The sequence below is a fragment of the Helianthus annuus genome, chromosome 10, assembly GCF_002127325.2.
Source record: "Helianthus annuus cultivar XRQ/B chromosome 10, HanXRQr2.0-SUNRISE, whole genome shotgun sequence".
Taxonomy (NCBI): Eukaryota; Viridiplantae; Streptophyta; class Magnoliopsida; order Asterales; family Asteraceae; genus Helianthus; species Helianthus annuus.
Genome location: NC_035442.2, coordinates 155,933,684 through 155,958,287, shown reverse-complemented (window position 1 = coordinate 155,958,287; position 24,604 = coordinate 155,933,684). Strand labels below are relative to the sequence as shown.

The window sequence follows — 24,604 nt, the reverse complement described above, 5'->3', positions numbered from 1 at the left end:
GCATGTTGAAACTTGTTTGAGTTCAGGTGTGCAAACAAGAAAGGTGGGATTAATTTGATTCTTGAAGGAGGGAGAAAGAATTTAGAGAGAGAAAGTTATTGGGTTTATATATGCTTTTTTATTTTTTTAATTAAATAGGTAAAATTACATTACTACCCTCAAGTGCTTTGCACATGACATAACTTAACAGAAAAATCTAACTGGGTTTAGCCTAAAGAACATACCGTGTAAGATTTTGAAACATTAAATACAAAACTTGTCAAGTTTTGCGCTAAAGGACACCGCCTGTAAAATGGTGTTAACATAAAGGACAAAACTTATAATTTAATCAAAGCAAAATAATCAATACCAATATAAACAACAAACAAATTAACCAACATAATATGTTAACATTTGAGTCAAACTAGTATTAAGCACCCCCGCGTTGCGGCAGGGGCGAGCACTAATGCCACACTACTGTCAGCGACCACCGACACTGAAGTTGCGGTGTTAATGCGAAGAAAATAAACCGAAACGTAAAACACAGAATAAAATAACTAAGTTGATCTAGGACTTGCGCGTTACGATGAACCCGCGTCTACTTTTCCCGTTTGTCAGGTTCATAGTAATCTATATATAATATATATGATTACCGTTATACAAACAAACCATAATGCCCAACCATTACATCAATATGTTGCAAATTATATTTATACAACATTTTGGCTAAATTAATTAGATTAATATAAATAATAATAATTTACAAATAAAAGAACACAACTTTGAATGGATCAAACCTATTGAATATGGTAAGATAATGAAACCATTATTTGATTAGGGTACAACCACTTAAGCACAATTTACAATCATACATGCATACAAAACAGATTGAATTTGGTAAGGTAATGAAACCATTATTTGATTAAGGTACAATCACTTAAGCACCACTTACAACCAATATTTGATTAAGGTACAACCACTTAAGCACAACTTACAACCAAACATGCACACAATTGTTTCAAATTGATAGTATATAAATAGATCCATTACGCCTTAATAAGCTCTACTTAAAGATGTACACAACAAGCAACTAATCAATATCAACATCTTCAAAGTTATCATTTCCTTAGCTTTAGTCATTGTTCGTTTTCTCTTTCTTTTCCGTGTTGCTTAACAATGTAAGGATTACCTTGTCACATCCGGGATAGGTGACACCGTAGGAATCCATAACCGCCCTTCTATAACAATGTTTGTGTAATATGCATCATATTTCAGTATTTATGTAACTAACAGTGAACATGTTCAATTAATAACTTTGTTACATTTAACAATAAGCATGTTTAGTTAAACAGTATGCATGTTAAATTAAACTAGTTTTATACAACGCACGCGTTGCGGCGCACTATGATAACATGTACATAAATTTATAACTCATAACGCTCATAACACAATTGTGCAGCGTGCGAAACCGAACAGTTCTTGGTGTGATAACATGAACGTAAACTCATAACGCAATTGCGCTAAACCGAATCATTACATTACAACTCATAACCCGAATTATTTTTGACCCAACATTGGACTCGGGTTTCTATCATAATACTAATCATTGCATCTTTGCAATCATATTAACAAACTACCTTCCTACTTGTAAACCCTCCTCTTTGCAATCATATTAATCTTTAACTTGTGATTCATCTTCTGTGAACCCTCCTCTTTGCAATCATATTAATAAACTACATTTTTCCTACTTGTGATTAATCTTCTGTAAACCCTCCTGTAGCTATCTCCAGTTCACTATAGCTATCTCCAGTCCATTGTAGCTGAAAAGTCGAGCTCTTCAACTCTTTAGTTCATCTAAATCAAGGCAGCTATAATGACAAAAGTCTAAAAGCACTCAAATGTGGTGCAGTTTGAGCGGGGCGAAGAGAACGTTGACATGGCCCTTGCGAGCCAATGCCATGGTAAGTTCCTCTTGGGACTCCTAACTCGTCCCCCAACGCAAAACGTTCTAGTCAATGCCTTCAATTAACTCACAAACATGAAACCACCTGCGAATATTTTGTCTAACTTAACATTTTTGGTACACGAGCAATAAACTTAACCCTAAAGTAACATTCAAAAACCTCTTAGAAAATAGACAGGAACAAATTTAATATTTTAAAATGAAAAGAAGTTTTTTCTTTATTTTCTTCTTTTATCATAAAAAATATAATAACAAACAAAAAGCCTAAGACAAACCCGATGCCGCACAGAAGCTTTTACAGGTCTATAATCTCCAACTTTACAAACATAAATCATGTTATCAATTGAACACGTTGCAAATGAGACGTTGTGCCAATCAACATCAAGAGTAGGTGCTGCAATGACAACATTGTTAAAATCATATGTATAATAATTAATATAAAAGAAGTGGAAAACCCATTTATAAATTACTGGTATGAAATTTATATTGTTGCTTCCATTCTCCAGTTTCGCTACTTAAAATATGATCTTCTTTCATTGTTCCATCTCCAAGAGAATATAGCCCTTAAGTTTTGTTAATGTACTAACCAGCTCAATGTAGAAAATATACAATTGGTTAAAAAAAAATAGCAGCACGTGACCCTTCTCATTGCTACCTCTATAAAATGTTATTTTTATATATTTTAAATTTAGGAAGGGTAGACGCAAATTGACCCGTTGTCTAGTTTGAAGTGAACAAAATTAACCGTTGTCAATTTGAGTTGATCCAAATGATCCCATATTCACATTTTCCGTTTTGCCCAAATTAGCCGGTTTAGGTACTCTCACTTAATTCATTTTTATTTTGTTTTTTCAACTTTTGAGAAATAAGAGTATTATACCTGACGTTATTAACATTTGACCGTGTCCACTTGTTGGACCAGCAACTATTGCCAACCTGGTTTGGTTAACATGTTGTGGGCTGCCGATGGATACTGAACCAGGCCGGTATTCTGTTCCCCTCTCCCTCAACTTCATCTTTTCCATAATGTAGCTCTTTGCTCATCGTTGAAGCCGGTTTTAGTCAAACTTGATTTAAGTGAAGTTTCACACAAAATAATCTAAAACAATATGTAAACTAATTAACTATGATGATGGTTTCAGATGCGTTGATACCTCTCTTGTAGCTGCTTAACAATTTGTCCAAAGTTTGTCCACGATGACTGCTCTTTTGGATCGAGTTGATCATGTTTGACCCGCTTTGCCTCGAATCCTACTATCCCATATATGCTCCACAACAGCCCCGAGTAGCACCGGTTAACCCGTCACCAGCGTCATTCTTCACCGACCGGCAGCTTCTGGCTGGGTTGAATCTGGTGTTGGTGATCGGAATGGTTGCCAAGTGCACCATGAAGACTGCACATCCTATTGGCAGTGGTGCCAACACCTTCATTTACATAAATTTTTAATCATACATGGATACATTCTGCAACTGACTCGATGTACATCAGAAGTGAACCAACATACATAACCGGAATATATAAAAAAATGAAATGATACCTTGAAGGTGTGTATAGCTGGGTTTTACCTTCTTTGTCATTCTTTCTATCTTTCTACTGTAAATCCCATCACAATGAGTATCTGATCAATATTATCGATTTCATCTTTAATAGCAGCAACAAAACTAACTTAGGGTTGAAATTGGCTTATCATTCTGATAAGAAAATTGATGGTCTCAACACATAGTTGGGTTTTACCTTCTTTGTCATGACGTTTTAGCATTTCTGACTTTTCAACTGCATTTACCATAGGTTGCATATACTTTAGTACTCTCTTTGCTGGTGATTACTCCAGATAAAAAGATTGCAACTTCCTATAGTATACCACTACATATGCATTATTCATTTTGTTAAATGAAATTTATAATTGAAGAAACTTACTGATACCAGTAAATACAAATACGTGATCTTGTATAAGACATGAGCTCTACTTTAGACCGTGGGGTGTGGGGCGTGGGTGGGGCGGTGGTTGCCAAACGACACTGGCTAGACCACGCCAGGCTAGCGTTAGTCATGGCGTTGCCCCGCTGGCGTGGCCTGCGTGGGGATTGAGCCTGGCGTGGGGCGGGGGAGGTTAGGAAATAACGGCTTTAGCTTTCAATTTCAGGAAAAAAAACCACACGGTAACCCACGCCAGCCTGGCCACGCCGCTACCACACCCCACTTTTTTGGGTGTGGACTGTTGGAGCCCACATCTGCCACGTGTCGAGCAATGCCCCCAACCCAAGCTCCTCCACACCCCATAGTCTTAAGGATTTGGGTTTAGTCTGTACAAGTTCGGGTCAAACTTGGAAACATGTTTAACTAAACGGGCTGTGTTTGAGGTACCCATTTGACCCATTCATTTACTTGTTAGGCCATCCGTAGTCATAAAGCCCCTTTGTGGGCGTTATACGACACGTGTCGTGCCACGTCACACAGGGGCTTTATGGGGCGTTATGTCACTTAAGGCCGTAGTCATAAAGCCCCTACCCATCATTACTTAATTATTAATTTTCAATTTTTTAATTAATTATAAAAACTCTTAACTATTTTTTGAAAACCAAACACACATAGCGCCGCTACATGCATGGCGCCACCCACCAAACGCTTCCCTATAACGCTTCCCGTCGTGGTGTTCGGGGCGCTATGGGAGAAAAAAAAACAAAAATCACGCCCCACTACAGGGGGTCTTATAAATGTGTTTATGTAACAATAACTTAAAACTATTTTGGGTAATTTTATCCAAAAGTTCAAAATTATTAAAAACATATAAGCATGATTTAACATATTTCTTTCAATAAAAATAACTTTTCATGTATGACATGATATTCGGGTCCATGTCGTGTTCAAGTCAGGTCGGACTTGTCAAAACATGAACACTACGGATTAACATCCCTAAAAAATCACTATCATTTGATTCATTTGCATGTATACATAGTATTTTACAGCAAAACAACACATATATTTAGCTCTTCTTAAATGGTCCAAATGCATATTTTCTAACCAACATGAGATAATTTTTATTTCGAAGCCAAAAAGGTTTCTACTTGACGTCCGAAAGTATAATCAGATTGGTACTTTATGCACAATCATATATTCAGTCTTGATCAACATCATTACCACATGAACTTAAATCACATTATATTAATCATTCCCTTTAACTTTGGTGAATTAAAATATATATATATATACGAAGAGTATGAGTTGACATTGTTCTTACCCGAATGTATTGATTGTGACGGCATCGGTCTCATTTTTGAAGAATCCACTATCATGAAACACAATAACACAGAGGAAAAACAAAACATGTAAGATCATCAAAACATTCAAAATTTGTAAGGAACGACACTACTGATGACAACACTAATGCAACCAAACAAATCTAAAACCAAACATTGTAAGCATTACATTCTAATACATTTGAATAAATAGAAAAATTGCATCCATATACCTTCAGATGTCTCAAAAGCAATGTCTCCAACTAAAAATTATCTGTAATAAAAAAATATTGGAAGTTAGTTTTAACATTTATAAGCTAAAAAATAAACTAAGGCTTTTGTGCAAGCGTATCCGAAACCTAAATTCAAAATAAAAAAATCCAACATCAAACAAATATCAGAAGCACTGACCTAACAATTAAACAATGGCATAACATATGTTAATTAATGAAAGAGACGAAGAACCGGAGGTTTTCCAAAGTCTGGAACACAGATGAAAAACAAAAAATCCAAATTGAATTTGTATCAAATATATATATAAATATCAAAATTAGCCCTAAATTTGTACGCAATGAAACTTAATTACTGCCTGTGGAACCGCTACCGTCACCACTGCAAGAATTCTGTCCAAAGCTTAATCCCACTTTAGATCAGTCACCAGAGCACCTACACCATAGTTGGCTCACCAGAACCTTGTCGGATCTTCGCCGGAACCCTAGCTTCTTGTCCCTGCCGCTGAAACTCCTTCAAAAATAGTGAACTGAGTTAAAAGAGAGGCATGGAAGAGAAAAGAGGCATACGGGAGACTCACCGGAAAATATGTCAGACGTATGGCCGCCATCTTCATCTCCCTTGAACCCCTTCTTCAATCCCTTCTTCTCCACGTCCTCGTTACAATGGCTGCTAAACCACGATCGGTGTTGCTGCTAAACATTGGCTCTCATCTGCGTTCTCTCTCACTTCAAATCCAGTAATGTTTCTCTCTCTAGGTAATATATGTGTGGTTTGATGGATGATGGTGGTAAATTAGGGCGCGTGTCTATGTGGTGATGACTCATCACCGCCCAGATCCTCCAATAAATAGTGGTTGCCACTGTTCATTCGGTTTGTATTTTAATATATATAGTTACCATGTATTTACAATGACCATGTTCCATTAACTATCATATTTAAAATTAACAAAATTGCACATCAATTAACAATCTTTCACCTAAACAAACACTTACACAACATAAGAATCGTCGGTTTGGATTAGCATCAGTCTGTGAAATGCGATAGCAAGTATCGACACCACATGAGCAAATGATGTCCGATTCCTCGATCCTCTGTGATGGGTTTTTTTGAAGAAGTAGCAGTTGACTTTTGCTACATTGTTCTTTAAGGAGTGGAAAATTGAATATTGTAGAACGAATTGGTAATTTAGTGTTTGGTTCAAGTACTCTTCATTTGTTTAATCACCAGTTGATTCAATCGTTCTGAGAAGAAAGGGAACAAGTTAGGACTTCAGAATGAGGGGAAAATGTAACATCCTAGAATTTGTTTAACAGAAAAACATGCAGCGGAAATACGAACCGTAAAATTTCATACTTTATAAACATTCTACGATACTTGGAAGCTATTTAAACAACTCATTTATGAGCATTACATTCTTATACTTTCACTTGCTATGTTTAAAATGGCATGTGTTTATAAGACCACGTGACCCGCTCCTGTACAGTCCTTGCTTTGACTCGATCTTTGGTTGTTCTGCACCTTACATGGAAGACCTGTATGACCTGCAGTCACAATACACCGATTTCATTAGTAACGTATGTGACTTCTTACAATACGTGTATAATATGCAATTAATGATTTAACAGGGCCAAATGACCACATCGCATTCTTTCCACAAATATTGTTCCATCCGACCGAACCTTTGAATTTCGATGTTCATCCTTTGAGAGTCCAACTTAACATACCTGCACTTACATTCTCATTCTCAAGACAAATTGGTTAATAACCTTAAGGTGCAACCATACATAATCCCAAGCACACGAAATCAAAGGTTGATCACATACTCATTTCTTGCAAAATCACCAAATGAAAATTTACCCCATGTTTGTAAGGGCTAGATGATGCTAAATCTCAGTCCATGCACTTGATTATCAAGCCAAAATCCCTCCAATTTGTTGAATTTCTACAAACTTGAATGGGGTTCTTCTTCCTCCTTTGAAATGTCTCATCCCCTCACTAACTAGTTATATCATCTTTTAATAATATACACCCACGGTCCCTCAAGATTGCTTCCTTATTTTTACTTGGTCATAACTTATTTATTTTAGTTAACAAATAACCCTAACTAAGTTAACTAGTCTTACTTATTTATTTCATGACACGTCACAAGAAATCATACTAGTTAATTAAGCGTTCGGGTTTTGGGGCGTTACAAAAAGAATTTAAACAGGCGTAAATTGGACATTTCACTTCAAACAAACGGTTTAATGGACGGACGTTTGCATGGGGGACTCAACATGTAGCGCTTTCTAAAAGATGGGGACTCGGGAAAAGAAATTTGCAAAACAAGGACTCAAGTGGACACTCACTTACCTCAGAAATGCAAACTGCAGTTTACTCTTTTTTTTTTTTTTTTGCAGTTTTAGAAATTTCTTTCTAGTTTTAAATTTTTTCCCAATTTTTTTTAATTTCACAATTATTTAAAAATTTTACAATTTTTTAATTCAGGTTGGCATTTTAAGTCATGTCATCAATTAAAAAAGAAAATAAGAGAAATGTCATCTGGGATTGGTTACATGCTATTTAGGTAAAATATTAGGATTGGAACAACAAGGTAAATTTGAGTGACATGATTGGAATAAAAATTTTTACAAGTGACCTCATTAGAACAATAAGAAAACTTGATTACTTTTTTATAAAGTTTCCTATATCAAAGGTGTGGTCAATTGAGCCCATAGATTATCAATTACTAATTTTAGTTACTGAAATAAGCACATACAATTGTTCATTACAAAATAAACACATTACTATAACGTGACTGCAACTCTGTGTTGTAACTATAGTATGCACAATATACTCTATATAGTTGATCAACCACTGGCAAGAAACAAATGCACTACTACCACTACTACAATAAATAATGGCCCGGAGGTAATCGACCATCACAACGGCCTCGAGGGCAACTGCTCATCCCGTGCAACTGTGTACTATATTACTTTACATTTCTTTACTTTAAATCACTTTAAAACAATTTCTTTGCTTAACAAAACCATTTCGTAGTCTATCACATTTTAACAAAAACACCATCTATATACTTTGAAAACATTGTAAGTATGCACACCGCCCCGAAACAATAAAGTAAGAGGAGTCTAGAAACTCACTTGTCTGTTGTAAACTACTTCATGTTAGAATTTCTAAGCTAGAACGAATGTCCCAGGATTTGTATCAAGGTTAACACATGAGAACTCATCACTTAACAATCAATTTGCTAACAGTGTCGCGGCACAGTTGCCTAACTTGAGCTGGTACTAGTCAAGGTTGTCGTTAGGAGTGTTGAAGGGAGTGTCACAGTGACTGTCTATGACGCTCATGCGACACTCCAGAGTGTCTTTGGCCACGTGATACCAATCATTGGAATACCTTAGGATCAATGTCACCTTCCCCGCTGATCCCCAATTGTCATAGAAAGTGTCGCAAAATGAAGGTTTACTGTCGCAAACATGGAGGTTCATCCAGTTCACATAGTTTGTAACCCAAAACCTCAACTTTTTACGTCCAAATTTTTTTTAACTTCTATGAAGCAAGATCTGAGGTTTTTAGGCTTAATAGCACGTAGAATCCAACTTAACTTTTATGAAGAAAACCCAAGTTTTACCCAGAAACTCCATTTTCATCACAAATAGAGATTTGGATGTTGATTTGTTGCTTGGATTTCAATCAAAACTTTGCTATGCTGATTCTTAATTGTTTGCTAAATGGTTCTAAGCTTTAAATCGTGATTACTTGATCTTGAATCCCTTTTTTTTTTAGTATTGGTTTAAGTTTATTTCTAAACAATATAATAATTCTCTAAGCATTTGAAAGTTAAAGTTCATTTCTAAACAATATAATATACGATTAACAAACCACTTATCAATGACGCCCATGAGTTTATGTCTTTATCGAGCTTCTTGTAAAGCCTCTAAGACAATCATGTGTATATTTTACTTATCAAGTCATGCGTTACGTTTATCATAGATAAACGTAGCTTAATATTATTTAAAAGATGAATAAATATTATCTAATAATATCAAATACTCACAAACATGTATATCATAAATGAGAATAAAAATAAATAACATTTTGATCACATCAAAAGAATTTAAACTCGAAAAAATGAATTGCTCGAGTAGAAGAATCATGAAAGAAAACATAACTTTGAAAATGTTTGAGATTGGCTGAGGGGAACGTGTGACATTGGATCAGAATTTAATTAATGTATTTAAGGTTAAAATTAACAACTGAATTTAGAAAAATAAATTTAACTTAAACTAGGTTTTTTTTACGTCGCGCGTTGCCGCGAAACGGAGCAAATAATAACGTTATTTGAAAATGTAGCATGTTGTTTAGAAAGCCTAACCATTAGAATTGGTTCAGATGATATCGTCGTACCATATTACGATACCAAATAAATACTTTTTTTGGAATATAAATTCGTTTTTAATAAAACTTATATTGATCGAGGGTAAAAATTAAACAAAACTACGTACTAAAGCTTAAAAAAATAACGAACATAAGTTATTAAAGAAATATCAAACTAATTGAGAAAGTAAAGATGAATTAAAAAAGTAGAAAAGAATTATAAAACAAAAATAAATGATAAAGGAAATATGGTTTTAAAAAAGGAAAAATGAAAATACGTTAAAAGCTAAAAGTAAATATAATAATAAAAGGGAAAACTGAAAATATGTTAAAAGTTAAAAGTAATTATATAAAACTAGAATTACGACCCGCCGCAATGCGGCGGGGATTCTTTAGTTATAACTAAGTCGATTTAGGACGCGCACGTTATGTTGAACCTGTCAAACGGGAAAAAATAGACGATGTAAAAACGTTCACCCACACACGCACGTTGCGTCGTGTTAACTCGCAAAATTTAGAATGAAACGTAAAAACGCTAAACCAAAGACGCACGTTGCGATGTGTTAAGTCACAAAATTTTGAACGAAGCATAAAGCGAAAAATTTGCGGAAAATGAAAACTATAAAGGACCAAAGTTGAAAGTAAAAAAATTGTGAAGATAGATTGCAAAAGATAAAAAGTTTTGTGTTAAAAGTAAAAAAAACAAATAGTTTTGGGTTAAAGGTAATTTTTGAAACACTTTTAGGTGAAAAGTAAAAAAATCAATTTTTTTTTTTTTGAAAAACCCTTAAAGCCAAGGTTACAACAACCATATGCATAATCATTTTTTCTTTGAAAAACCCCCAAAGCCAAGATTACAACACATAAGTAAAAAAATCAAAGTGGTTAAATCGCAAAAGATGAAAACTTTTGAATTAGAAGTAAAAAATCAAATTAATCAAAGGGGTTAAATTACCATATATTAAAACTTTAAACTTAAATTGTCAAAGATTAAATCTTTAGGGTTAAAAATGAAACAAAGATTAAAAATTTTAAACTTAAATTGTCAAAGAATAAAACTTTAGGGTAATTGTCAAAGATTAAAACTTTAGGGTTAAAAAAAAAACAAAGATTAAAAGTTTATACTTAAATTGTCAAACATTAAAACTTTAGGGTTAAAAATGAAAACTTCCATTTTTTTTTGAAAAACTCCCATAGCTAATATTACAACTCATATATGCATAGTTATGTTGCTTTTTTATAGTGTATTAATAATCTATTGATATAATAAAATATTAAAAAGTTATATATTATTTTAAAATTAAAATTACTATTCATGGTAGTTCGTAAAAAATATATAAGAAAATATATAAGAAAATATATAGAAAATATATATAAAATATTGTTTTTTTTTTCATAACCACAGATCCTTGAAATCCACTTATAAAATCCATCTAGTGGCCTATTACTTATTTTGTGTGACATAAAGTTCACCACTTTAATGATTATAAATAGCAATAGTGCTTTCATAATTTTAATGTTTCATTTGGATAAAAGTTGACTGTCAATTTGTATTTCCAAACTCCCACTATAAAACAATATAGCCTTAATCTATACATATATAACTCATCCTTATGGTCCATTTCATCTTAGACCTAGTTACACTTACCAAACTTGATGGCTGCAGTTTCTTCAATATCTCCATCGCCAGCGGTGGCTCCTCAACCGTCACCATGGCACTCGCCGATACCATACCTCTTCGGCGGCCTTGCAGCCATGATGGGTCTCGTATGTTTTGCTCTCATGGTTCTTGCATGCTCCTACTGGAAGCTCTCCGGCTACTTGGATCATAACGAAGGGGACGTCGAGTCCGGAAGCGTAAACGCTGATGGTAACTTACCTTCTGAAAATCACAATAATAATAATAACCGGCTGGAGTTGTGTGATATACAAGAAAAGTGTTTGGTAATTATGGCTGGAGAAAATAAACCTACGTTTTTGGCTACACCAAGTTCGAGTAGAACGACGTCGTTCGGTAGTAGCAGCTGGCGGAGCAGTCTAACGGGGTTGACGGAAAGTGGTTCGTCTTCGTCTGAGGTAGAAAATGGTGGAAGGGATGAAAACATGACGGTTTGATATAATTAATAAACTGTGTCGTGATGTATGCTCCTAAGTCCAAAATTAGCAAAGCTTTTTTGATAATGTAATATCCATCTTTTAACATATTTTGTTTATTTGTTTTTACATACAATTATTTTTTTATTAAGCTAAAAATGAATCATTATGTAAAATGCAAAAGAAAATAGAATTTTACATATTGAATAAAAATAAGCGTTTTTTATACAAACTACAAAAAAAAACCGTAAATGAAACAAAATGATTGTTGATATGCCTTATGATTAAATTACTTATTACTAATAGATATATATATTTTTTTGTGGATTTTATATAAGTAAAATTTCTGAAGGTCATGCATCTCGAGTTTGTTGTTTACTTATGGAAAGTTAAAGTCCACAGCTTGGGTAAATTAAATCATTAAGATTGAGTTTGGAATGAGTTATTCAAGTTAAAAAAGTGCTTAACATTGCTAATAGTGTATTTTATTTTCGCTTTTTATAAAAAAAAGTAAAAAGTTGTTTTTCAAAGCCATAAAACCTTGTTTTTTAAATGGCATTTGGATTTAATATAAAATTGCCAATTAACCTAACCCTTTAAAATAGCAACAAACATAGAAACTTACCTTATTCGTTTTGTTATTTTACTTTTTCCACTATAAGACTAGAAGGTATGGGGGCCGGCTGAGGCCCGTCTAGGACCGGCGTCGGTCCCCCACACCGCCCCTGGGGCTCGGCTCGGCACAACCGGCACCCCACAGCCGGGGTAGCCGGTCCTCTCTCCTTCTTCCTTCTCTCACATATACCTATACATACATACATATATATACACAAAGGGGTTCATCCCCCACCCTCCTAGGTCCATCCTCTCCAAGCCACTCCTACGTGACGCCTACGTGGCGGCTCATCCCCTCCAAGCCCATCCTCTCCATACCCTTTAGTCTAATAGTAAATTCAAACACATTTTTAAAAACTTATTTTTAGGGGTGAGCAAGTTTAGATCCGGACCGAAAATAACCGAGAACCGAACTGAAAATATACCCAACCCGACCCAAACCCAAGTACCTAGGTATTTCGATCGGTTCCAATTTTTCATATAAAAAATCGGGTCGGGTCGGTTCTCGGTTCTTTTCATGGTGAAACCCGACTTGGACCTATGGACCGGAACCGACCCTATATTTAGGGTAGTGAATCGGTTTTGTACTTTTAGAGTTAAATAAACAATCCCAACACCATCTTATTTGCAAATTTATCGATATATTTTTTCCCATGTCAATTACATTACATTATATTGAAAACAACTAAGTTCACCAGACTGCTTTTGTGTATGATTGTAAGAAATTGTTATGGGTCCAAAAGTGGCCCTTTTCATGTGAAATGAATCATGCGTATAATGTCTCACATTGATATCATATTATACGTTAATCTTTTGCATGACAGCTAAAAATCATCTTAAGTTATTCGTGAAAAAATGTATATGTAAGAACGCACTCATGTGATACATGTGTGTGGTGTGTATATTTATAATTTATAACCTCTGATACAAGTATGATATTGCGTTAATAAGTATTTGGGAGAATAAAAAATTTATTTTAACTCACACGTTAAAAGAAATATGTATCTGATATGATTTGCTTTGCTTTATATATAAACTCAAGTTCCCAAGAGTGGACTTTCTTTTATGAAAAATAACTTCCAAGACCTCCTGACAAAGTTTATATCATAACAACAAAAAGTAGAATAAAACTATATGTTCGAATTTGAGATAAATACTACAAATTAGAAAACACTAAATTATATATTAAATGAAAAATGAAGAGAGAAAAAAAGAATGTTATGTAATATTTTAGATCATTTGTTGTAACCATCTTTCATTATATTATTTTGTGTCATCTTTATGGGTACATCATCATCCTCTTTCTCCTTTCATCATACTTGCACATTGTGTTATACGTATATTTTATCTTTCTAACCCATTTTAACATTTATAATACAGATAATATTTATTAATTATTAAATTAAAACTTGTTACCTTTCTTTAAATAAAAATTCTATAAAACAGATTTTTTTGCAATATAATTTCAGAAAAACTAAAGTTCATATTTTATTTCTTATTTTTGTTAAGTTAATCTTCTTGCGGTTTTAATCTTTTTTTAAAGTCGCTTTCTTTAGTTTATATATTTTGTTTACTTATTAATAAAAAATATATATCTTTTTTTCAAAATATATATATTTTTTAGCTTTTTTAATAGGACTATTTTTTTTTTAAATTCACTTGTTTGCTTTATTTTTAATAGAAATGCGTTTCTTAAATAATTTATTTTGAATTATAGCATTTATTTAAAAATTTTTTTAATACAAGTTACTAGAAATATAAGGAATAAATATAAAAAATATATATGGGTTGTACCCTAAGCAAGCACGACAAGCTGTACCCTTAGAGAAATAAGAAAAGTGACTTGCGGTACCATCATAACCAACGCATGTTTCTGGAAGAGATATGTGGCTGACGTAGAAGACAGTTGAATCCAACGTGACGAGAAGAGAGGGAGAGTGAAACCCGTCTAAAAGAACGAGTAAGGGTGGCGATTGTGAGAGGGAGAGGAAGAAGAGAGGAGTCGTTCATGAGAAGAGGTCAGACATACCAGTGGCGGATCTAGGATTTCGACCAAGCGGGAACGTTTTATAAATAGGCGGTAACGAAATCGAAAAAACGTCAATTTTTTTTTAAAATTTACACTAAAAACGTCAAAAATTTTCCGACCAAGCGGTAGCGGAGGCTACCCCTTGGTCCTATATATATCCGCCCCTGAGACATACCGACATAGATATGGACAAGCTGTACGTAAAGATAGTAGAGATAAAGATGGTGTTAATAATCAACAATTTAAAACATCACACATTCACACCAGGGGCGGATCTACTCTTAGTTAGGGGGTTCCCAGGAACCCGTTCGATTCGTAATTTATAGTGTTAAGTAACAAACAAAATTCTGAAGGAACCTCTTAATATTTTGTAGGGGAACCTTATACACAAATGATTTAGCTAGTCCACTGGTAAGTCTGCGCGCTTGTTAACTTAAGGTCACGAGTTCGAGTATGCTCAGTATGCTCTACTCCGTTTTCCATGATTATGTGCAGTTTTTTTAATTCAAAAAACAAATTAGATCTAGGTTTAACCACTTAATCTGTTGTACATTATATAACTATTATTATTGTGATTGATTAATTAAAACATCAAGTTTGATGTAGTTTGTAATGAAGTTTAATTTGATGTAAGTTTATAATGAAATTTAATTTGATGCATTTGCTATATATTGAAAGAGAGTTCTTACAACAAGTTTCAATAAGTGTAATGCAACTTTTTCAAAAGATGAAACCTTGAAGGGAACAATTGTAGGTATGTTTTTTTTTAATCCGTAAAGACCATCTTATTTATGTTACGTGTTTTTTAAATTTATCATGACGATGTTTTTTTTTTCATTATTATATCGTATTTTTATTATGTGATGAACCTTACACGACCCGAACCGTCGAACTGACCGGTATTTTTTTATGTTCGGACATATGATTTTGAAACACTTAAAAAAGTGAACCCCTTGGCAAAAATTACTAAATCCGCCACTGATTCACACGTCCATAATTCAACCTCAAGAAGATTTTGATATAACTTAAAAGTTAAAATATAATCCAACAACCACTATACTAATGTAATTAAAAAAACAAGTAATAAAAATCTTCACTTAAAAAGTTAAAAGAATGACCAACGTAATTTTAGTTAGTTTTAATCATCAAAATTTCAGAAAGTATATATTAAACTCCAAAAAGGATTTCAATAATTCAGTGTGGCTAACGACATCCAAGCTAAGTAGTTGTCATTGTTTTATAATTAACATTGTTGATAAACTTTGATATTAATTTAAGCTGATCATAATTTATGTTTTTTTTTTTCTACTTTAGAAAATTTTGCTAGTTTGGCCAAAGAAAGACAAGTTTTGTGCATGGGTGACCCACCGTGGTTCGTCACCTATGTCCACAAATTCGACGTACACGGCAAGGACAATTGAAGTAACTCCAACATTTACACATCATACAACCAACTAACACTTTACTTTATATATAATTATCATTTGTGCCATCTTTTCCTCATCATTCCTTCAATTTATTAAAAAACAAAAATAAAAAGTATACTTTAACTTAAAATTCCAAATGTAACGTGTTTAGCTGAAACGCCATAGAGTTAATTACACAGATAATTTACGTGGTATGCACGTTTTACAAATTTGATTTTTTTTAAATAGCAGATTCACTTCTATAGTATTTCAAATCATAAACGTTAAACGTTACCAATTTAGTTTGTTTATCTTTTTAACTCCTTTGTAGACTTTTTTTTTTTTGGAATTTGATTATCAGTTATTTAGGAAATTATTAATTAATATTCAATTTATAAGTCATATAACGCTTTATAAATAAAAAGAACGTATTTACAAACATACATTTCCAAGTTGATGACGTCATTGGGGAATAGTTTTCTTAAGTGGTTGGCCAAAAGTGGCGGCCACTTTTGACTTTTGTTTGTTTTTTTTTTTTTTCATATAATAGTTATTTATAGATATTTATAGATGATGCCAAATTATAATTTTATCTCAAGTGTAAAATTACGATTTCGCCCTTGATTCAAAATAAAATTTTGCTTTTGCCCTCTGCTTAAATTTACAATTTTGCCTCCAGTTAAAAATACAATTTTGTCCCCAGTTCAAAATAAAATTATGGTTTTGCCCTCAGCTAGAGTCCTAGAGTCCTGCCAAATTATGATTTGGTTCCCAATTTAAAATTACGATTTTGCCCCCAGCTAAAAATTACGATTTTGCACGCAGCTAAAATATTACGATTTTGCCCCCATTTCAAAATAAAAAAATGGTTTTGCCCTCAGTTCAAAATATTATTTTACCTCCATTTTAAAATTACGATTTTACCTCCGCTAAAAATTGCAATCTTGCCATCGTTTTTTTTTCTTTGGCAAAACCATGGTAGTGTTTTATTTTATTTTGTTGACTCAATTTTGTTTTTATTCATGCCAAACAAGCTACCTAGCACTCGTTAATTGGTTCTGACAAATTGTTGTTTTGCCCCCAACTCTAAATTACACGTTTGTCATCGTTTTAGTTAATTTTTCTTATCATAACTACGGTACTATTTTTCTTTAATTGGTTAACTTAATGTATCTTTTTTGATATCGTGTTATAGGTAGCATGTATAAATAACTAACCGACATAAAGGCGTACATGTTATTAAACTAAGAAATACTCGATTTAGCGCCCCGCAACGGAGGCGGCACATAACTCTAGTTAATTAAATATGTTTGTTAGTGAATAGTCAAATTTTAACCACAAAAGTTTAGATTAAAATCGGACAATCCATTACTCCTTTAATATATAACTAGTTGTAAGACCCGTGTGAATACACGGGTTTGTTTAATAACGATCAAAATCAAATACTAAAAAACATATTATAATATATCATTTAAATTCTAAAAGGCATATATAATTTAACCTTGAAGGTCTAACCTTGTTTCATACTTTTATCCTCAAATTTGTAAGCCTTCATTTTAACCTGAGATTTTAATAAAACTAGTGGTTTTCACCCGTGTTTTGTGATGGGTCAATCCAATTTTGAATATAAATATGCGTTAAAGTCCAAATCACGTATCCATCCATGCTTCAAATCCCTACTTGAATACACGTGTATATATATGAGTTAACATCTTATACAAACCTTATTTAATCTAAAAACAATAAGAATAGATCTTAAGCGTTGATTAATTGAATTAAGAGCTAAGATCAATTACAAATTATTATTATTATAATAACTATATTATTTAATGAGATTCAATGGTCTTTTAGTTATAGAGTAAATTACCCGGATGGTCCTTGTGGTTTCCTAATTTTTCACCTTTAGTTCTCAATTTTTTAAAATTACATGTATGTTCCCTATGTTTTGCTCACTTATTACTCGTATATTACCCTGAATGGATGACCATTAGTTTTTTCAGTTTAAGTTGGTGTGAAATGACTATATTGCCCTTGCTATAGAAAATAATAATTAAAACACTAAAACAAAAAATATTTAATGATTTAGTAATTCAGGTGGGCCCCAATTAACCCCACCCACATCACAACCTTACCCTCTCTCATCTCCTCTAGCTAGTTCTTGAGACTGCTACCACCGACAACACCTAACAACCGCCATTGCAATCAATCACATCACCATCTAGCTTGTAAGGATTGATTCCTCCACATGATGTCGATTGTATACCAACGATGGTAATTTAGTTTTAATGGGATCACCATCACCATGTCGTAACATCCTTTCAAGTTTGATTTTTTACCCCAAAGATTCCGACATGTCGGCACCACAATCCAGTTCATAAAGATCGCTCCTCCAGCTGCAATCACTGGATCTATATCTCTTTGTGTCTTGATTGTTTCGCCTATCCCTCAATTGGTCTATCTCTGTCTCAAACACTTTGACAGATCTAGAGCTTGAAACACTGTTACAGATCTTAAATGAACCGATGAGTCGGAACAGTGGCGCTGGACCAAACCCCAAATTAAAGTTGTCCTTTCAGCATTAAAAGTCGAAGCTTGAGGGGATTTCGTAGGTGTCAAGATAGCCTGAAACAAAGTGTTGATAGTGACGGGTTTAATATTGTGTTTACGAGTCAAATAGCAGGTTCAATCTTGGTTCTCTGCCTGGGATTTTGTATTGGGTTTAACGATGTAACATGAGTTATTGATTTAAGTTTGTAACACCCCGACCGCGTAAAAACAACGCACGACGGAATTGTCGGGGAGTCACGTTACAAATTGCTCACAACACATGGTACTAAAAGTTTAATTATATTAATAATATTGTTTTACAACACAAAGAATACAAGTAATTGCTTTTAGATTTAGAAGCAATCTAATGCCCGAATGTGTTCCTATATGTAGCACACTTGAAATGTCAATACCTACCTGAAACATATGTGAAAATAAAGGGTCAACAATAAAGTTGGTAAGTGACATAGGTTTTGTTGGCCAAATTTATGGCAAAATGTTTGGCATTGCAATACATTGTCCAACTACACGAGTTGTCGAATGAAAATAGATTTTTGTAGCCAACGTATTGTAACACCCATCTTTAAAGGACATAATTAATAAAATATAACATGCATTTAGTGCAAAAATTCTGAGTTTACAAAAATCTTTTTAGTTTTAAGATCATACTTGATCATAACATTCAAGTCTACATCCTACTAGATAAACTTTCAAAACATAATTTCAAGTGTTTACATGTGACTAAAACAAAATAGACAAAATGCGGAAGCTTTGTTTGGTGTGTTCGGTTCTTGACATGGCTTGATCATCCTCCGAGGTCTAAAGTGCATCTTTACCTATCATACAATTTCATTTAAATGATTAGAAATCAAAGCATTTGAACAAAATAATTAAACACAAGAAATTATATTTTTTTGTTTTCAGCCCCTTCACCCGGCCGTGTCAGCTAAACATGTATTTTTCACAGCCCCTTCACTCGGTCGTGTCAAAAGTTCACCCGGCCGTGTCAACTCTGCACGTTTATTTTCACCCAATTTACATCCAAACCTATCCAAACTCATTTTAATCGCTTGGGGTTCGTTTTTTAACATGTCTAAGCTATCATCCATTACCCGGATCCATTATTCATATAGTTTACGCTCCCGTTACCCGGTTTACGTTTGCTTTATTTTGACCCGTTTGTTTACAAGTTCAACAACTTGTTTTATTGTCATCTCATATCTACGACTCATTTACCCAATCCTGGGTTTTCCGACTATGACGTTTCACTTCCCTCCCGAGGGTTGCTTAAACAATAATCGTCATGCTTGTTTCAAGGATTTAAACAAGCTTTTTAACACTATTTTAACAAGCATAAATTTCAAACTTTAATTCCCATATCAATGGCTCATTCATCATTTTTTTACAATGAGTTAAGCGTGTCCGCTACACGGCTTACGCTTTGTTTATAACCAATCAACATGTGATGGTCATTGGCTTCGACATTTACAATTCAACTTGTTTTGACCCGTTTGGATGCCGAATGGAGACCACCATTTCGAAACATTCCAAACTCTATTTCTAATACATGATTTAACCCGTTTTATTTGTCTATGGCACTTTGTCACTTCCGTGACTTAACGGGTTTCCTTGTTTTGACAAATTTCAATATAACAAGCTAAAACTAACAATTAAACATAATGTAACGAAACCATAAGTCGCGTACCTTTAGAGCACACCCTTCAACCGTGTATCACCTCCGGCTTGTCCGCTTGACGATCCGGATTCTTTAACTAAAGAGTTCCATTCACAACCAATTTAGAACCCTTTTTAACAATCACTTATCATAATTCATTATGATATCAGAATCTGCGTTTTTGTCCGATTATTAACATTTTAATCCTCACTTAGGCGTTTTAACAAACACCTAGCGGGTCGGATTTTTACATAACCAATACAAAATTCATGACTTCTTGTTTCCATCTAAATCAACTTCAATTTAGCAAATCTATACTAAACTTTAACATCAATATTTCAGAATTTACCACATGAATTCAGATTTCACTAGAATAAGAACCATAATCCTAGTGTTTATCTAGTTTCTACAAACTCACTAATCACCTACAATGGTGATTATAAACCCCACAAGTATAATGCTAGATTTTAACAAGAAATCATCTAGGGTTTATCTCTAGACATCAATTCGCTTCTAATTTCATCAATACAACAATCATGCATGCTCAATTTCAAAACTCATGAGTTCATCTAAAATTTGAAGTGGAACCAAATATCAGAATTTCACATACCTTACGATCCCTTCGTCGAGGTGATCACTAATATGTATTCAATTTTCGATTTGGACTTGATTTAGGCTTCCAATTTGTGAGTTTTTGTGGGATTTAGGGTTTGATGGAGAAGTCTGGTTCGCCCCCTGTGTTTGAGATCGACCAGACACACACACTAAGTGTGTGTTTGGTGTTAATTATCTCTTTTAATCTTTCAAGGTTCATAATTGACAATTCAATCCCCTAAGTTTTATTTTACTGTTAACTTAGATGTTTTAACCTTGTTTTTTGTCATCTCAAGACTAGTAACTAACTGGGTTATGGATTCCTAGTTAGCTTGTTCTTGCTTATTTAATATTTTATTATTCTGATTTTAAGCTTTATAAATTTCGGGATGTTACACGTATGGCAAAAAGTTTAGTATTGCAATACATTGTTTTGATAATAAAACTTGTGACAAAATATTTATGTTTAATACCAAGTAATTTTTTTGTTAATAAAAATTGTACATTGTTCTTTGTTTCGCTTGTACTTCGTCTCATTATAACACAGAATCATCAAGTGATTTTGGATAACGCTGCGATGGGTAATGCGATAAGAGCACTTATATATAGGAAGTACCAGCAGCGTATCCACCATGCACTTATCGTGTTATGCTCGCCTCGTTTTCCTAGATCACTCGAGATTCCATGTTATAACACCACACAACACATAACCAATTGTATTTTGTTTCACCAACTAGATTGCATATAAACACTTAGCATAGAATTCGACCAAGAACTTAGAAGTACTCTTAAAAATCCAATCAAGGATTTAAAATAGTACTTAGTGTATCCTTTAAGGATCTAGCTATTTATATAGGGAGATCCTACAAGGATTTGGGATTTTTACTCTGTCACCAAAACATAGAATCATCAAGTGATTTGGATAACGCTATGATTAGTAATACAATAAGAGCACTTATATATAGGAAGTACCAGCGGCGTATCCACCATGCTCTTATCGTATTGCACTGGTTTCGTTATCTAAATCACTCTAAATTCTATATTATAACATTACATAACACATAAACACATAGAAAAGAAATTGACCAAGAACTTAAAGAAGTACTCTTAGAAATCCAATCAAGGATTTAAAATAGTACTTTGGGTATCCATTAAGGATCTAACTATTGATATAGGAAGATCCTACATGGATTTGGGATTTGTAATTTGTTTCTCCAAAACATAAGTTATATACACAAAGAGCACTTAGTAAACACATATGTCATACATGTTAATGGAGAAAATGGTTAGCACATATGAATCACCCCAAAATAGTTTGCAAATGGAAAAGTGGGGAAACTATGTACTCACTTGGATTGTGGATGACTTGCTTATTCGTGTTTAGCAAACACAAGTGATTCAAGTGTTTCCTAATAATTTGGATACTTAGTAGGTTAGTGTGTATCGTGACTTAAACGGAAGAACGGATAGAATGAGATTTATTAACCAAATGAGTGAAGGATCTCGTGTAATATAGTTCATAATACCTTACATTCTGATTAGAAGGTGTCTAAAGGCGTTTTGACCCGTTACGACTTGTTAAAGTGGTTTACGCCACTTTAACGGGTCGGAAGCGTAACTACGGGTCCGGATGGTCGAATGAGTCCTATGACGAGTCCGATATGTCAAAACATGTTTATTAAATTTGTATGATCATTTTAGATGTCAAAAATAGTACTCATATAGGTTTAAAACTATTTTACGCAAAAGGGTATTTTTGACCTTTTAAAAATATCAAAAGTTGACTCGCCATTTGACTAACCAAACGATATGACCATAAGGTATAACCTCAGAGGGTTATTCCTATATTACTATGGTCATATAAATGGGCTTTGTCCGATCCTAATGTTGATCAAACGGGTCAGATTTGAAAGTCAAAGCGGAAGTCAAACCGCTCGACTTTCGACTAAGAAATAAGCACTAAACTAGAAATGATGAGCTAGACATGTTAAAACATGTCTAATAATGTTATAAAATTGATTTGGTGTCAAAACATTAAGTTTTAATACCCAAAAACTCTTTCGTCGTAAGATGCAATTTTATGCATTTTTTACTTTTATTTCGTAAAAGTTTGACTCGTCATTTCGTCTACTAAACGTGATGATCAGAGTGTAATCGCGAAGGATTAACACCTTCATTATTACAATCACGTAACAAAGTTCAATTTAAACTTTGACTTGACCAAAAAGATCAGAACCGAAAGTCAAAGCAAAAGTCAATTTGCTTGACTTTTGACTCATAACTAGCCAAAAGAAATGAAATAGACTAGGAGAAACACTTACTTGTGTTTAGAATGAAAACTTGAACTCTGAAAAGGAGGCTCTAAATGGCTAGAGCAAGCTCCAAGAATTTGAGAAGTAAATAAGAATAGTGTGAATGAAAATGAAGGTTTAAAGGGGTATTTATAGTTGATCAAAAGTGATAAGAGTGTGCCAAGTGTCCTAGGGAGTTCAATGAAATATATTAGTGTCCTAACATGTGTGAAGACCAGGTTAGAAGTGGCAAGGAATGAGCTAGCTGTCAACAAAAGGAAGGAATGTGGCAATGCTTGGTGAACAAGCAACTTTTTTTCTTCTTCTGGGGACCCTATACGGCCTGTATGGCTTTAGGTCTTACGGTCCGTATGGACCCCTGGCAGTAGAATTCTCATTTTTGACAGTTTTGGCCTTTGGACTTGTATTATCAGTTTTTGACATTTTTAACCACTCTAACTTGTTACTTAAGCTATATGAAGGGTATTTAGGGTATGTGTAACTTATATCTTTGCCTTGGAATGTACGTTAGTTAAATTCATTATGTATAAATATCGGTTAATGAAATACTTTCGAAAGAAATAGAAAAGTTTTTGAAGGCTCGAAATTTTCGCGGGGGTTACAGTCTCGCATCCTTTAGGGAATTTCGTCCCGAAATTTTATTCGTAGGAGACTGTAGAGTAAGGTTGGAATGATTGAAAGGTGTGCATAGCTTTAGATTCCAAAGATGCAGAGAATCATTTGGTACTGGAATTTAGGGATTCAAATTGTGAGTAATGATATACTAAGTATCTCATGGTATTCTACCTTTAGAGCTTATGAATTGGAAGGGTGTTGTCAAGTGCATAAAAAATGGTTTTGTATGGCATTATGTTATACTAAGGCAATTAGTGTTAATTCTGATAAATCAACAATCGTCTTGCATGGAATCCAGGGTTCTAACTATTATGCATAAAAGGACTTAACTAGGATTTCCATGTAAAGTATAACTCTATCATTCCCCAGTGGATACTTCCTCAAATAATGCAAGAAGTGGGAATGGGTTTTAATACCTATGGAGCTCATTCCCCGATGGATACTTCCTCAAATAATATCGGAAGTGGGAATGATGGATTGATAAATAGGAAACATGAGGGTAAAACCAAATGGTTTTCCTAGAACAAATTGTTCATTTCCCAATGGATACTTCCTCAAACAATACTGGAAGCGGAAATGATGGATTGATAAATAGGAAACCATGAGGGTAAAACCAAATGGTTTTCCTAGAACAGATTGTTCATTTCCCAGTGGATACTTCCTCAAACAATCACTGGAAGCGGAAATGATGGGTGTACATTCAATACGTAAAAACGTATGAGTAAATATCAAATGTATTATTAAAAGAAAAATGAGTAAAAGAAATTTAAAATGAAAATATTAAATTAAGCTAATTAATAAAACAAAAATGAATCAAAGAAATTAAAAATTAAAATATTAAATTCAATTAGTTGAGAAATATTAAAATTTGTGTTATATATGAAAACTAAAAGACGCGCGTTACATCGGGACCGTTAATCAAAC

At 33.6% G+C, this 24,604-nt stretch overlaps 2 protein-coding genes across 12 annotated transcripts; one reads left to right on the top strand and one right to left on the bottom strand.

Moving 5' to 3' along the window:
- Positions 1 to 1,428: 1,428 nt before the first annotated feature.
- On the bottom strand, positions 1,429 to 6,203 carry LOC110886118 (F-box-like/WD repeat-containing protein TBL1XR1). Of its 11 annotated transcripts, none has more exons than XR_004869817.1 (11): positions 5,991 to 6,203; positions 5,766 to 5,914; positions 5,591 to 5,661; positions 5,413 to 5,453; positions 5,182 to 5,229; positions 3,678 to 3,793; positions 3,481 to 3,561; positions 3,097 to 3,367; positions 2,823 to 3,009; positions 2,218 to 2,336; positions 1,429 to 2,027 (listed from the first exon to the last, which is right to left on the bottom strand). XR_004869817.1 is itself a non-coding variant. In XM_035978716.1 (4 exons), the coding sequence occupies exons 2-4, from the start codon at positions 2,965 to 2,967 to the stop codon at positions 2,010 to 2,012; spliced, it is 282 nt and encodes a 93-aa protein (XP_035834609.1). In that variant the 5' UTR covers positions 2,968 to 3,009; positions 3,097 to 3,453; the 3' UTR covers positions 1,430 to 2,009. The 11 variants fall into 11 exon arrangements, 1 of the variants encoding a protein (XP_035834609.1); XR_004869815.1 differs by having other exon boundaries at positions 1,430 to 2,027; positions 3,509 to 3,561; positions 5,766 to 5,923; positions 5,991 to 6,200; XR_004869809.1 differs by having other exon boundaries at positions 1,431 to 2,027; positions 3,678 to 3,806; positions 5,766 to 5,923; positions 5,991 to 6,200.
- A 5,156-nt stretch (positions 6,204 to 11,359) lies between these two features.
- Positions 11,360 to 12,018, top strand: LOC110883023 (protein GLUTAMINE DUMPER 2). The gene has a single exon (XM_022130889.2). It carries the CDS (start codon positions 11,450 to 11,452, stop codon positions 11,906 to 11,908), a length of 459 nt encoding a protein of 152 aa, XP_021986581.1. The 5' UTR covers positions 11,360 to 11,449; the 3' UTR covers positions 11,909 to 12,018.
- Positions 12,019 to 24,604: the final 12,586 nt, after the last annotated feature.